The sequence below is a fragment of the Canis lupus genome, chromosome 3 (assembly GCF_048164855.1).
Source record: "Canis lupus baileyi chromosome 3, mCanLup2.hap1, whole genome shotgun sequence".
Lineage (NCBI taxonomy): Eukaryota > Metazoa > Chordata > Mammalia > Carnivora > Canidae > Canis > Canis lupus.
The window spans coordinates 42,997,319-43,012,132 of NC_132840.1; the positions used below are offsets into that span (position 1 = coordinate 42,997,319).

Here is a 14,814-nt window from a genome sequence, read left to right on the forward strand (position 1 = left end):
TTTCATCTTCCTGGAAGTATCTGCCCTCAATTTCATAAAGCTGACTCCTTTTCAGACAGAGGCCTTCCCTGACCATCTTGTACAACCCTTGACTACTTGCTACACTCTCATTACTTTTTTTTTTAAGACTTATTTATGTATTCAAGAGAGACAGAGAGAGAGAGGCAGAGACACAGGCAGAGGGAGAAGCAGGCTCCATGCAGGGAGCCCGACGCGGGACTCGATCCCGGGACTCCAGGACCACGCTCTGGGCCCAAGACCGCGCTAAACCGCTGAACCACCTGGACTGTCCGCAATGTGATAAATGTTAATGAGGAGATAAATACAGGGTCCTCTAGGATCACAAAAGAGAGGAATCTAGTCTTGTTTTAGGGGCTCCCATAAGGAATCGTGGGCAAATTTAAATCCGAAAGATGAGAAAAGGAAAAATGGAGGGAGAGAGGGTGGAAGGGTTGTGGTAAACGTCTAGATGGGAGGAACAGCAGGAGTGAAACCCTGTGGCAAAGGATGGGAGCCTGAGACATTTTAAGTACGTCCCTGTTCCTGGAACATCCCCCCAAGGTACGATGACATAACAATGTACGCGAACGTATTACGAATACGTTGCTATGTAAGTTACGATTAATAAACTCAGACTTGTGCCTAGTGATCACTCGTGACCTGATAGTTTCTAATGTTCAAAGAAAAAGGAAAACATTTCAGAGGACTTCGAGTGAAGGCTTCTGAAAGATCCCAGGGCTTTATCCCCACCGTCTTACACTAGCTGGGTACACTCCACGTTGTTGGACTGAGTTGGCGTGGTGAGGGGGCGGGCGGGTGTTGCCTTGACAACGGATCTCACAGCCTGTCAAAGTGAAACGGTTAGACGATTGGCTGCGAGGGTTTCCAGAGGCCCGCCCCCCGTCGCTGATTGGATGCGGGGCGGCCAAGTGCCACAACTTTCCCTCAGGGTCTTGTCGCTTAGCAACCAATTTGCGACCTCCCGGGAAGCGGGCGCCCGGCGACACCTGTGAGGCGTAGCCTAACCGCGCTCCCTAACTTCAACCGTGCGGCCCTGCGCTCCGCCGGGCGTCCCCGCGTCACGCACGCACCTCACGGGTTGGCCCAGGTGCTCCCCCGCGTCTGCCTTGAGGCTGGGCTGTGGGCTGGCGCCGCGTGACACGCCGCCGTTGGGGAAGTTTGGTGGAGTCAGAGGAGAAAAGGAAAGTAAGTCACTGTTGTAAGTCCAGCTTAGAGCCGCTTCCCTCGGGAGGACAGAGCCTTCTGGGGCTCTAAGAAACAAGTCATTGTGAGCTGGCCAGGTGTGCCGAGCGACCCAAAGTCTCAGGCATCTGTCTCCGAGTGAAGCCTAGGAGTGTGGGGACGGGTGCCAGAGCCTTATCATGCACTGCAGAGCTTACTTCTTGCTGGAGAGAGACTTCCAAGAGTTGAAGGAGAACGATTTTAAGGTGAGTGTGGGAACCTGGAGAGGTGTGTTTTGTTGGGAGTACGAGGTTTTTTGTTTTTTGTTTTAAGATTTTATTTATTTGTTCATGAGAGACACAGAGGCAGAGACACAGGCAGAGGGAGAAGCAGGCTCCATGCAGGGAGCCCGACGCAGGACTCGATCCCAGACCCCAGGGTGACCACCTGAGGCAAAGGCAGAGCAGCTCAACCTCTGAGCCACCCAGGTGCCTCTGGGGTACAGGTTTTTAAAAGCATTTTGATCCGTGTTTATTCTGTAAGGCATAATTTAGTTAGACCTAATTTGCCACGGCAGTATTATTAATGAATCGATTGCACTTTTTATAATAATAATAATAATTATTATTATTTTAAAGATTTTACTTATTTACTCATGAGAGACACACACACAGAGAGAGAGGCAGGGACACAGGCAGAGGGAGAAGCGGGCTCCATGCAGGGAGCCCGATGTGGGACTCGAACCCAGGACTCCAGGATCACGCCCTGGGCTGAAGGCGGCGCTAAACCGCTGGGCCACCGGGGCTGCCCAGAATCTACTTTTTAATAAGAATTATTACTTCATAATCATAATAGTTAAAAATATGGAGCACATTGTGGTAATTTGTGTGTATTTAAACCTCGAATATCAGGTAGTGATTAGTAGAGACAGGGTGTGCTCATGAATTACATTATTAAATAAGTAGTGTTTGGTTTTATCTACCAGAAGCCTAAGTCCCAGAAAGGCTCAGTAAAAATTTGGCCCCAGGATCCCATCCCAGGGTTTTCTGATCCCAAAGCCCTTGCTCTTAAGTTCTACTACTCGCTGTCTAAGGCACTTTTTTCCACCCAAGGCTATCAGATATAACGCCTAGGTGCCTTTCCTTTATAATTACAACACAGAGGAAGGCTTTGCCGGGAATCCCCCCACAGTGAGGTCCATAAGTGCGACAGGCCATGTGTGTCGCTTATGGTGTGGAGAATAAAAAAGGGAAGGCGGGGAGGGAGTGCTTAAGGGAACAGAAAGAAAGCCACCTTGGAGGGAGGGCTTCGAGGACTACCAACACTTGCTTCAGGTGTAGGTAGTTCACGGGCACTGTTCTATTTCCATCCCTGCTATAGAAGTGTTGTCTTCACTGGAGATGTTAGGAACAACTCTTGAGTCCAACAACAAACATCCAAGATGTTCGAACCTAATACTTAATGTTGTTTCTGCTCTACCTGAACTCTGTGGTTCTCTGGTAAAAGAGAATTTGCTGAAGAGAGAACGTGATATGTAACTATAAAAAATGTAGATAATAGAGATAAAATGTTTATCCAGACTAGCATTTAATATACTTTTAAAATTATTATTTATTCATGAGAGACACAGAGAGGCAGAGACACAGGCAGAGAGAGAAGCAGGCTCCATGCAGGTAGCCCGACGTGGGACTCGATCCCAGGACCTCAGGATCACACCCTGAGCCAAAGGCAGACACTCAACCACTGATGATCCACCCAGATGTCCCCAGCATTTAACATACTTAATAACTATGTTGGTTGCTCAGAAATATTTGCTGACTGTATCTAACTCTATCCCTCAGCATAAACGATAAACTTTTCCATGAAATAGATTGTCATCCCTCCATTGGGACATTAACTCAAGTGAAGGAAAATTTTATTTTTATACACAGAGTAATTTTGGAGTTGTGTCTTTCTTAATGAAACTTTTCTTCATGCCCTCCATAGAGCATCCATATAGTTTTTTGAAGCTTTGAAGATGCATCTTTCCAACTATTTCCTTCTTTTCTGTTTGGAATCTTCAGTTGGCTATTGATTTATATAAGCCACATCTCAATCTTGGCTTTGTAGTCCCACTTGTGATTTTCATGCTTATGATTTATTATGAATTTATTGTTGTATGCATTTCTTGGAATCTACCTTAACTTCTGCGTAATCAAACAATATAAAATATATAACATTTTCCTAAATCAACAAATAAATTTATCAGGAAAAGAAAATGTGGAGTTTCTGGAATTCATTATAACTTGACATCTGATTTTCAAAGCTGCAAAATTTAACGTTTACTTCTGCTTTGATTTTTTTTTTTTTTTTAACTAAAGGGTATTACTGCCTTTCCTGTAAGTGAAGATCTGATGGAATGGGGAGCCAATATTGAAGGTCTACAGAATACATTTTGGCATGGTCTGTATTTTCAAAACCAATTTACTTTTTAAAAGTCTTTTTTTTTTAAGATTTTATTTATTTATGATAGACAGAGGGGCGGGGGCAGAGACACAGGCAGAGAGAGAAGCAGGTTCCCTGCCGGGAGCTCGACATGGGACTCGATCCCGGGACTCCAGGATCACGCCCTGGACTGAAGGCAGGCGCTAAACCGCTGAGCCACCCAGGGATCCCCTTAAAAGTCTTTATACCATTATTAGCCTATCTTCTTTACATGTATAATAAGATTACGGTATATAAATTCTCTAGATTTCCAGAGGAATTCACGTTATTTTTTCATCATGTGGCTTAATTTTTTGTCACTTGTCAATGTAGATGGGAATTTTAGGTTTGAATTTTCCCTTATGCCAAATTTTAATGTCATTACACTTTTTAAGAAGCAGATGCAATAAAGCATATCATTTGGGAATATCATGTAAGTCTTCCATGAAATCAAAGAATAGGTATAAAAATTTCTACTTGCATAAAAATCCCACAGTTATCTCTCATTTTTGTCCTTTATGATTTTTCCCAAAATTTTCATAAATCAAATTCTCAAGAAGACTGGGCCACTATAAACTTTAATGGCCATGCACTCTTTCTTTGTGGATTGACAAAATAGAGTTGTTGAGTGAAGTAGGGGAGAAAAATGTCAGTGGCTAATTACAGTACATCTAACATGTGCTATTAATGGGTCTTGAATGCTGAGAAGAAAGTGGATTAGTTAATTTTGCCTTGGAAAGTCAGGAACCGGCTGGCTTCTCAAGGAAGTAACGTTTGAGTTGAGTCCTGAAGAACAGGTAAGAGTTTGTCAGATTTAGAAGGGAAAGGAAATTCAGTCTGAGTAAACAGCATGGCAAAAGCTTATAAACAAGAGACGGTTCTGGAAGAGTGAGTTCAGTAAATAAGAGCAATACAGTGAAAGGGGCGGGTGTTCAGGGATGGAGTTAGTGGATGAAAAGGCCTGGTGGGAAACAGGCTGAAAATACAGATTAGACTGTGAGGAGTCTATGAAATTATCTAGAGGACTCTATGTACCCTGTGATCCAATTTACTTATTAATAAAACTCTCGGGACCTCAGAAGCTAAACTATAGAGAATCTTCAGGTTTCAGTTAATCGGTACAACATGATGCTTTAGTAAAAATGTTTGTTTCTTTATTATAGGATTATTCTTCCAACTGACAATACATTTTACATCACAGTACAATTTTGTCCCTCCAGTTGTGAAATTCATAACAATTCCTTTTCATCCAAATGGTAAGGACCAAATGAGATTTTTATCATTGGGATTCTGTCCCTATTATCCTTGTTCCTTGTAAGTGTTTAATAATGTTTCTTTTTGGGGCACCTGGATGGCTGAGTTCTTTAAGCATCTGCCTTGGGCTCAGGTCATGATCCCAGGGTTCTGGGATTGAGCCCTACTTGGGGCTCCCCGCTCAGTGGGAAGCCTGCTTCTCCCTCTCTCTCTCCCTCTGTTCCTCCCCACTCCATCTCTCAAATCAATAAATAAAATCTTTAAGAAATGTTTCTTTTTAACAACCTTGTTATGGTTAAATTAGTAAGCATGGTTATTGGGGAAAATATAAAAAGACAGAAAAAAATTATCACCTTGAATCCAAATTCAGAGAGCTGTTCCTCTTAACTTTTAAACAAATTTTTTTTTTACTATATACATAGTAAAAAAATGTATTTCTTTTGGATAGTTTAAGGACTACATGTGAAGTTTATAAAGTGACATGTTTATTTCTGCATTACTAAACATTCTTCAAAAGGTTATTTTTAATGACTAAATGATAAACTTAACTATTTTTGTATTCAGTATTCTCATTGGCTCTGATTTATCCAATGATAAAAAAATGCACTGACAAATTAACATTAGAAAGAAATGAGTTAGGTTGCTATTGAAGTTATACACAAAATGAATTCCTGATGTATCAAAAAGTCTAAAAGTTTTAGATACTAAAAAGGTAGAAAATTGAATAGAATTTTTAATCAACTTGGTGAGGAAGGCTTTTCTAAATATGATAAAACCTAGAAACTGTGAAAAAAAAGCATGACAACTACTAAACTTTTAAAAAGTTCTACAGCCAACAATATTATAAACAGACAAAATACATCGACTTTTTCAAACCAAGGGACAATATTTGCAACGTGTAAAATAGAATACTTACAACATGTAAAGAATGCTTAAGAATCAATAAGAAAAAAATAAAGCGATAAAAAAGCAGGCAAAGGTTATAAACAAACATTTGATAGAAGAAACATAACAAAAATAAACATAAAGATATTCAGCCTCACTAGTAAGAAAATGAATGCATATTAAAACAATTATGATTCATCGTTTATGTTTGCAAAATGTTAAAAACTCTGACATAATGATAACCTTAGTGTGACCTTTTTGGGAAGCAGTTTGGCAGCTTCTAATCAGCTGTAAAATGCAAATAGCCCTAAATCCCTGTAATCCTGTGTTTATAAATTATTCCATAGATAAACTAGCACAGTGTGGAAGAGTATGTTTCATATTTAAAGATGCTTATTCCCAGTAAAAATTTTGAAAATAGGGAAAAGGGAAATAATCTCAGTGTCCATTAATATAGGAATTTTTAAGTAAAATATCTTAACAGCTATATACATAACAAGGTGGATATATAAAGCTAGACTTTTTGGTCACTGCTGTATTCCTAGAATATTCACTACCTGGCATAGAGCTGGTGCTCCAGTATTTTTTCATAAATATGTCTATAAAAATGCTGATGTTTATTGTTAGATGAAAAAAACCTCAGAGAATATGTAAGATATAATTCCATTTAATAAAAAATAAAAACAATACAGTTATACACGTCTATATGTATATTTGTATAGACCAACTGGTAAATTTATTTTTTTACAGATTTTATTTATTTATTTTGGAGAGAGAGAGTGCATGAATAAGGGGGAGGGGCAGAGGGGGAGTCTGATGCAAGGCTTGATCCCAAGGACCTGGGATCATGACCTGAGCTGAAACCAAGACTCAGATGCTTAACCGACAGAGCCACCTAGGCACCTCCAGGCCAACTGATAATAACTCTAAAGAGTGGCATAATAGGCAAGGGAGGTTTCATATTTTACTTTATGTATATTTATATAATTTTTTTCCAAGTACATTATTAGTTTGTAACTAAAACTTATTTTGGGCGCACCTGGGTGGCTTAGTTGTTGAGCATCTGCCTTCTGCTCAGGGCATGATCCTGGGGTCCTGGGATCGAGTGCTGCATCAGGCTCCCCACAGGGAGCCTACTTCTCCCTCTGCCTGTGTCTCTGCCTTTCTCTCTGTGTCTTTCATGAATAAGTAAATAAAAATCTTAAAAAAAAAAACAACTTATTTTTAAGGGATAAAATTAAATTAATGGTACACAATTTACTGTGTACGTTTGCTATTACTTGTTTAACATAAACACCTGTGGAGTCACCAGTTAAATGTAGTGAGAGGTCAGTGCTCTCATCCCTGAGTCCTTATACCTTCCATTTCCACAGAGTACAGAGAACCTCTGTCTCTAGAAGGGAAAGTACAGAAAACCTGTGATTTTTCTTCTTTCCCTCCCTCAGTCCTTGAGTGACTTACTTGTTGGGGAAATAGGAGAAAAAAGTGAACATTTGTGGCTCAGCACTTTCTTTCCTACCAGTCTTCCCTTAGAATGGGTGGCCTCTCTCTTTCTCCAGGCAGGACACAGGTAGGCCATCAGTTTGGGTGTTTAGTTCAAAGCAGCGGGGAGAAGGGAGGGCAGGAAGCTTTTGTGGAGCTCAATGAAGGCCACAGATCACATGCATTTTCCAATTCAGTCTTACCTACAGTAAAGCTGATATCTTTTCACTTCCATCTTTCAACACTTAGGTCTGTCTCCTTATCCATAAGCTTGAGAGGAGAGGAGTATTATTTATTAGTCCCCAAACTGCAAAGGATGGCTCTATATAGTTCTCTTTAGAGGCCTAAAGCCAAGTTCCCTTTTGGGATGTTTTTTACACTTCTACCAGTCACTGTGTCTAAAGTCCTCATTTTAGCACTCCAAATTTGAGCATTGAAACTTCAAAGACATTTTTTTTTTGCCAATTTGATAAAAATCTCAATGTTAATTTTAACAAGCTCATCTTTGAATACTTGTGAGTTAAACATTTTTTCATGTCTCAGGGAGCCCGGCGTAGGACTCAATCCCAGGCCTCCAGGATCAGGCCCTGGGCCGAAGGCGGAGCTAAACCCCTGAGCCACCCAGGCTGCCCTTGCAGTTACCTTTAAACTTAGATGATTGTTTCCCCCAAACACAATCAAATCATCATTTTAATATTCTTTTAGTTATTACATAGTCTTATTTTTCTCATTTAACTCCATTTAAAAAAATACTGATTTAATTAATTGTGTTAGGGCATAGGCCAAGCTTCTATGTATCTTTCTGCTCTGTGTATAATAGAACAAAGCTGGCAGAGAGGTTTCACCATCCTCAATGTGCAGGTACCATTTTTGGATGTAAGACTTTACTCTGTGGCCATTTCCAGCCAGTGGGAAGAGGAAAAGACAAGGCAGAACAGCTTCCTTCAGGAAGTATGATCTAGAAATTGCACACTTTCCTTCCGCTGAAATCCCACGATTACAACATAGTTACATAGCCACATCTTGCTGGAGGAAAGGCTGGGGAAAATGTGGGCAACCACGTATTTATCTAAAACCACAGGGATGGAGACTGGGGGTGAGGGTGGGGGCAGACATAGTGCTCCTTATTCCAGAAGAGATGGAAGAAAGGAAGCCTAACCTGAGGACAATGAGTAGTTTGCACAGCACTTGTTGTTTTTAAAGATTTTATTTTTCCATTCATGAGAGACAGAGAGAGAGAGAGGCAGAGACATAGGCAGAGGGAGAAGCAGGCTCCCTGTGGGGGAGGACCCAGGACCGTGGGATCCCACCCTGAGCCAAAGGCAGATGCTCTACCACTTACTTAACCACCCAGGTGCCCTCACAGCACTTGTTAATGCCATTTGTTGATACTCTTCTTTTGCTGCTGAGTCATCATTGCACTTTTAACATACAACAATTTTATTTTATTTTATTTTTTAACATACAACAATTTTAATACATGCCAGGATTTGTTTCTTTTTCTTTTTTCTTTTTCTTTTTTTTTTTTTTTTTTTTGGCCAGGATTTGTTTCTAAAGGCTCTTACCACATTGTTTAATCTCATGTCCCACGCTGCAGTTATCATTATTGTAGTTTTACAGTACAGTGTCAAATCCAACACCTCTCTTTTCACCTTCTCAAAATTTTCTTTTTAGTTAACTTTTTATTGCAATATTTTCCTATTAGAGTAGAAATGTGGGATGCCTGAGTGGCTCAGCGATTGAGCACCTACCTTTGGCTCAGGACGTGATCCTGGAGTTCTGGGATCAAGTCACACATCAGACTCCTGCATGGAGCCTGCTTCTCCTCCCTCTGCCTGTGTCTTTGCCGCTCTCATGAATAAATAAATAAAAACTTTAAAAATATAGCAGAAATGTTTCCCTTATTCATTTGCTGAAGTTTTTTTATATATCAATAAGACAGTTATTAAAATGATACCTATCACTTGGGGGGAAGTTGCTAGACATCAGGTACTCTATTAAATAATTTTTAAGTTCTTTTCAGTGATGGAAGGTACTTTCATCATATCCCCATTTCACATATTAGGAAAGTTAGACCTAGAGAAGTGAAGTTAAATTGCTCAACATTGCAGAGCTGACAAGTCAGGGAGTCAACATTCAGATCTCTGTGTATCTTATACCAAAGCCCATGCTTTTAATAGCTACACTATATCAGCTATCCGTCATCTTCACTGAAAATACTTTTCTGCTTTGTCTTTTGCTTTCTGATTTTGCCTATGATATTTTGATGTTCATAAATCTTAAATAATTTTATGACATGTGTCAATATTCATGTGTTATTTTAATGCAGTAGATCAAAATTCTGGTCGAGTCTGTATAGATTTTTTGGATGACCCTGAAAAGTGGAATACAAACTATACATTGAGCAGCATCTTACTTGCTCTCCAGGTAAGAAGAGATTAATATAACACTCTTTAATTCTGTCAATTATCCCAGTTACTCAAAATATAAGGAATAAGATGTGCAATGAATATTTAAATGTTTGAAGGATTTGTTTTTTTGTTTGTTTGTTTGAAGGATTTGAATAAGCTTTTTTAAATCAATAGAAATTTTATACCAAGGCTATAAAGTAGAACTTAGAAAGATTATTATTTTAAAGTGAAATTGATAGTTAAGGCCCTTTACAATGAAAGAATACATATTTTATTTAAAAAAAGAACTGGATAGGGGCAGCCCAGGTGGCTCAGTGGTTTAGAGCCACCTTCAGCTCAGGGCATGATCCTGGAGACAGACCCAGGATGGAGTCCCACGTCAGGCTCCCTGCATGGAGCCTGCTTCTCCCTCTGCCTGTGTATCTGTCTCTGTCTCTCATAAATAAATAAAATCTTTGGGGAAAAAAAAAGAACTGGATGGTTTCAATTTTAGAAATATAGTCTTAAGTTTTCTTTTGGCTTCTAACTTGACTTCATAATATCGGAAATGGATCTTTCCTCATTCATGAGTGTTGCCTTCCTCAGAAAGGTGAATCAGATAGCTACAATTTAAAATGTTCAGCTTTATCCTTTGCTACTTTCTCTTTTGTAAACTTTCATATCAAACCCAGTGAACAATTAAAGCAGGGATTGTGTCTTCCTCTCAGATTGATACCTGTCTCTGGAATGCTCCTTTGCCCCTGGATTCACACATTGTCCTTAGAAGCGTGCCTCAGTGTTGTGTTATTTCTGACCCTCAATGAACCTCCTTTCTCATCTGGTCCTAAAATAAATTATTTTAATAGCACTTGCTTTGACCACCTATAATCCAGCTCAGTAATGTTTCCATGTACCTACTCATTAATATTATCTGAAGATAATCTATTAAATTTGATTATCTAGAATACTTACATATTCTGGCTTAACTGAATTCTCTCAAACACATAGAATTATAATACAAATCCCATTTTTTATTTCTGAAAAAAAATTTTCTGTCTAGCCATCTTAGTGCACCGAGGAAAGCAGTCTTTTTTAAAGATTAAGTGTTCAAATATATTCACTCATTCACTCTGCAAATATGTGCTGAGCACCTACATGTGCTAGGTCATGTTTGGGAAGAGACATTTGAGCAAAATCTAAAGTAAGTGAACATAATTTGCAAATATCTGGGGTTGATCTTTTGGATTCCTTCAACTTGAGTCCTATTTCTGTCTATTCCACCTGAATTAGAATCTGCCTTAAGAATAGTAAAACTGAAGGTTCCTGGTAGCTTAGTCAATTAAGTATCTGGCTCTATTCCAGCTCAGGTCATGATCTCAGGGTTGTGAGATCAAGCCTCAAGTCAGGCTCCGCACTGGGCATGGAGCCTGCTTGAGATTCTCTCTCTCCCTTTGCCCCTCCTTCCCTCTCTAAAATGCATAAATAAAATCTCTTTTTTTTTAACTTTTTTTTTTTTTTTTTTTTTTAAGATTTTACCTATTTATTCATGAGAGAGACAGAGACACAGGCAGAGGGAGAAGCAGGCCCCATGCAGGAAGCCCGACATGCGACCTAATCCCAGGACTCCAGGATCATGCCCTGAGCCAAAGGCAGACGCTTAACCGCTGAGCCACCCAGGTGTCCCACATAAATAAATCTTAAAAAAAAAAAAAAATAGTAAAACGTTGTTTCACAGCTCTGTGCTCAGCAGGGAGCCTGCTTAGACTTTTCTCTCTTCTTCCTTCTCGCTTTCCCCTCCCCACCCTCGTGCACTGGTTCTCTCTCTCTCTCTAATTTAAAAAAAAAAAAAAATAGAAAGGAAAAGAAAATCACTGAAAGTTATAAAGAAAAACCCCAACCCTAATGTGATTAGCATTTCCCGCTAATATTTTCTCCCATATTTTTGTGTAATCTTTCAGTTGCCCATTCACTGCAAGGTTAATGTCAGTTCTATTTCCTGACACCCGGGCTTCGGACTCTCCCTAACAGCACAGTGCAGCCCCATTCCTATTATATCTCATGCTTTTCTTCACTCACAGTGTTTGGTTCAATCCAGTTTAAAAACAGTATTTATAGAGTTCTCAATTCTAAAGTTACAAACCCAAGCGAGTCTTGCATCTTAAAAAGTGCTCAGTCCAGTTTCTGACTGGCAACTCATTTTCTCCTTCCCTTTTGCTCAGTCTGTCCGGGAAGCAGCTGCCTACATTGGAAGAGTCAGGGCCAATGAGTCCTCCACTGGGATGCCTTTCCGGACTTTCTTCAGAGAGGTCGAATTGATGGCTTTGGTATTTGAGGGATTTCTTTTGTCTCCCACCCATTGCGTGGTACTCGAAGGAAATTTCTGTCAGAGGGCTATAATACCGTAACACACATACTGTTTTCTTACCTGTCTTCCCCTATTGGATTGCAAGCTTCCCTTACTGGACTACAAACTCCTTGAGGTCAGGAAGCAGGTCCAGTTCATCTCCAATACCCAGGACAATGCTGACAGTAAATGCTAAATAACATTGATGAAAAAATGAACCTGAATTTTTTTTACTTTGTTCCAATTATGGTTTATATGTATAAATTATTTAACCTATTTTTCACTGACCATTTTATCTCAATTTTCCTATTGTTGAATCTAATATTTTAATGGCTATCTAATAGCCCTCTCAAGGCCAGTGCTTCCTAGTAGAACTTTCTGTGCTGACAGAAATATCCAATATCTATGCTGTCCAATACAGTAGGCACTAGTCACTTGATTATTGTGCCCTTGAAATGTTGCTAGTGTTACTGAGGAGTACTGTTTTTTTCATGTATTTTGTTTAATTTCAATTTAAATAGCCACATATGGCTTGTGCCCACTGTAATGGACAGTACACGAATAAACCATAATTTCTGAGTACTTCCCTTTGAATAATAGATGAGATATAGGGACGCCTGGGTGGCTCAGCGGTTCAGCATCTGCCTTTGGCTCAGGGCATGATCCTGGACTCAGGATCAACTCCCACATTGGGCTCCCTGCGAGGAGCCTGCTTCTCCCTCTGCCTGTGTCTCTGCCTCTCTCTGTGTCTCTCTCATGAATAAAGAAACAAAATCTTAAAAAAGAAAATAGATGAGATTATGTATAATGATCACATTTTTTCCAGGGGAGTGGCTTTTTGAAATGGTGTGTAAAAAATTTAAAGTCTAAATATACCAATCATCTAAAACTTTTATAATCTTACAGAAGATGATAAGAACACTTGTACTTAATGCAAAGATAAATAGCAACACCATCCATAAAAGGAATTCCAAATTCACAGGCCTTAACTAATTGGAAATTATAAATAGTACCTATTGTTGCTGTTGTTTACTAATGCTCCAGTTTTTTTGTACTTTTCCTCTGGAAAGCTGCTTTGTTGTTCCACACTATCACATGACATGGCTCATTTAAAAGTTGGACCTGGGACACCTGAGTGGCTCAGCGGTTTAGTGCCACCTGCAGCCCAGGGCGTGATCCTGGAGTCCTTGGATTGAGTCTTGCAATGGGCTCCCTGCATGGAGCCTGCTTCTCCCTCAGCCTGTGTCTCTGCCTCTCTCTCTCTCTCTCTCTCTCTCTGTGTCTCTCATGAATAAATAAGTAAAATATTAAAAAATAAAAGTTAGACCTTTTCTTTTTACTATTTTAGCAGGGTGTCTGACTCACACATTTTAATATATTCCAGTTATTAAAAATCATTAAGTATACTTAGTAGCTTGTGTACACATAATATCAAAAGGTCTTAGGCACAGTGTCAATGTGAAGACTATTGAATAAACTTTACCAGATGTGCCTCTCTGAGTAGGATTATCACTCCAGCTAAAGACCAAAAACTTGTTCTTGAAGATAGATTTCATCTGCTTCCTACCCACTTTGAAAGGTTTGGTGTAATCCACACTGAATCCTTATTTAAGCAACTTAGAATACTTACTCTTGGAGATATAGCTCAAATGTGTTTTCCAAACAGAAAACTCAAATAACAGCAGTAAATTCTTACTGCCTTTGAAATATCAGACAACAGATTATTGCTTTCATTAGTGATGAGTGTCATCATTTCCATGACACTTAAGTCACAGTTATCCATTTTGACCTTCATCTATGCTTAGGTGTGCTAGTAGTTATTATCTTGGCTGCATCTTATCTAATTTGCATGTTGTAATATTCAGAATACTGAAATTATTGAATACATATTTGCAATTTGGGCAAATAATAATTTTGAGGTGCTAGATAAACAAGATCATGGTCTGGCCGAAAAGTTTTGGTTACTCTGGGACCCCTATTTAGTCTAGATGCACATATACTATAGCAGGCAGAATTTTAAAGATATTGCTCCAAGACTTCCATCCTCTGGTTATTCAATCTAATCTACTTACTGCTGTTAAAGGGCTTTGCAGATGGAATTGCAGTTACTAATCAGCTGACCTTAAAATAGGAAGGTTATCCTGAATTATAGAGGCAGACCCAAAGTAATTATGTGACCCCCTTAACAATAGGAGAGGAAAGCAGAAGAGTCAGTCAGAGAAATAGAATGGGAGGAGAATGTATGTGGCAGGAGGAAACATCAGAGAGATTCCAAGCATAAGAAGGATTTTTCATACCTTAATTGCTGTGAGATGTTGGGGTCCAAATGTAACCTGCGAGAGACCTCTTGGAGCTAAGAATGGCCCCAAGCTAATAGCCAGCAAGGAAACAGTGATCTCAGTCCTACAAAGATAAGGGACTGAATTCAGCTAAAAACAACCTGAGCTTGGAAACGTTCTTTCAGAACCTCTGATGAGAGTGTAACCAGCTGACACTTTGATTTTAGTCTTGTTAAATCTGGAAAAGAGAAACCAGACTAACCACCTTAGACTTCCCGCCTACCAAAATGTGAAATAATAAATTTGTATTGTGTTAAGCTGCTAAATTTGTGCTAATTGGTTACAGCAGCAATAGAAAACTATAGATACCAAATTAATCATTCAATAATCTGGAGGGATGTTGAAGTATACATAGCCTTACTACATATATTTGTTTATCCATGACCTAAATAATATGTTATGTTAAAAATTACACTTCTTTTTTTAACGGAAATGTTTCAGTGTTGCCTAATGTTGAGTTTCCTTTATATGTAAA

General features: G+C 39.3%; 1 protein-coding gene across 21 annotated transcripts in view; it reads left to right on the forward strand.

Moving 5' to 3' along the window:
- The first annotated feature begins 851 nt into the window (after positions 1-851).
- UBE2U (ubiquitin conjugating enzyme E2 U) overlaps positions 852-14,814 on the forward strand; it is a 50,318-nt gene continuing 36,355 nt past the window's right edge. For 2 of the 21 annotated variants that reach the window (XM_072820612.1, XM_072820614.1), the window contains exons 1-5: positions 957-1,448; positions 3,543-3,624; positions 4,809-4,901; positions 9,596-9,693; positions 11,876-11,980. In XM_072820612.1, coding sequence (XP_072676713.1) covers positions 1,383-1,448; positions 3,543-3,624; positions 4,809-4,901; positions 9,596-9,693; positions 11,876-11,980 — 444 coding nt within the window. In that variant the 5' untranslated portion in view covers positions 957-1,382. Of the gene's footprint in view, positions 1,449-3,542; positions 3,625-4,808; positions 4,902-9,595; positions 9,694-11,875; positions 11,981-14,814 lie in introns of all 21 variants that reach the window. The other 19 variants (XM_072820603.1, XM_072820604.1, XR_012028204.1 and 16 more) reach the window with 19 other exon arrangements.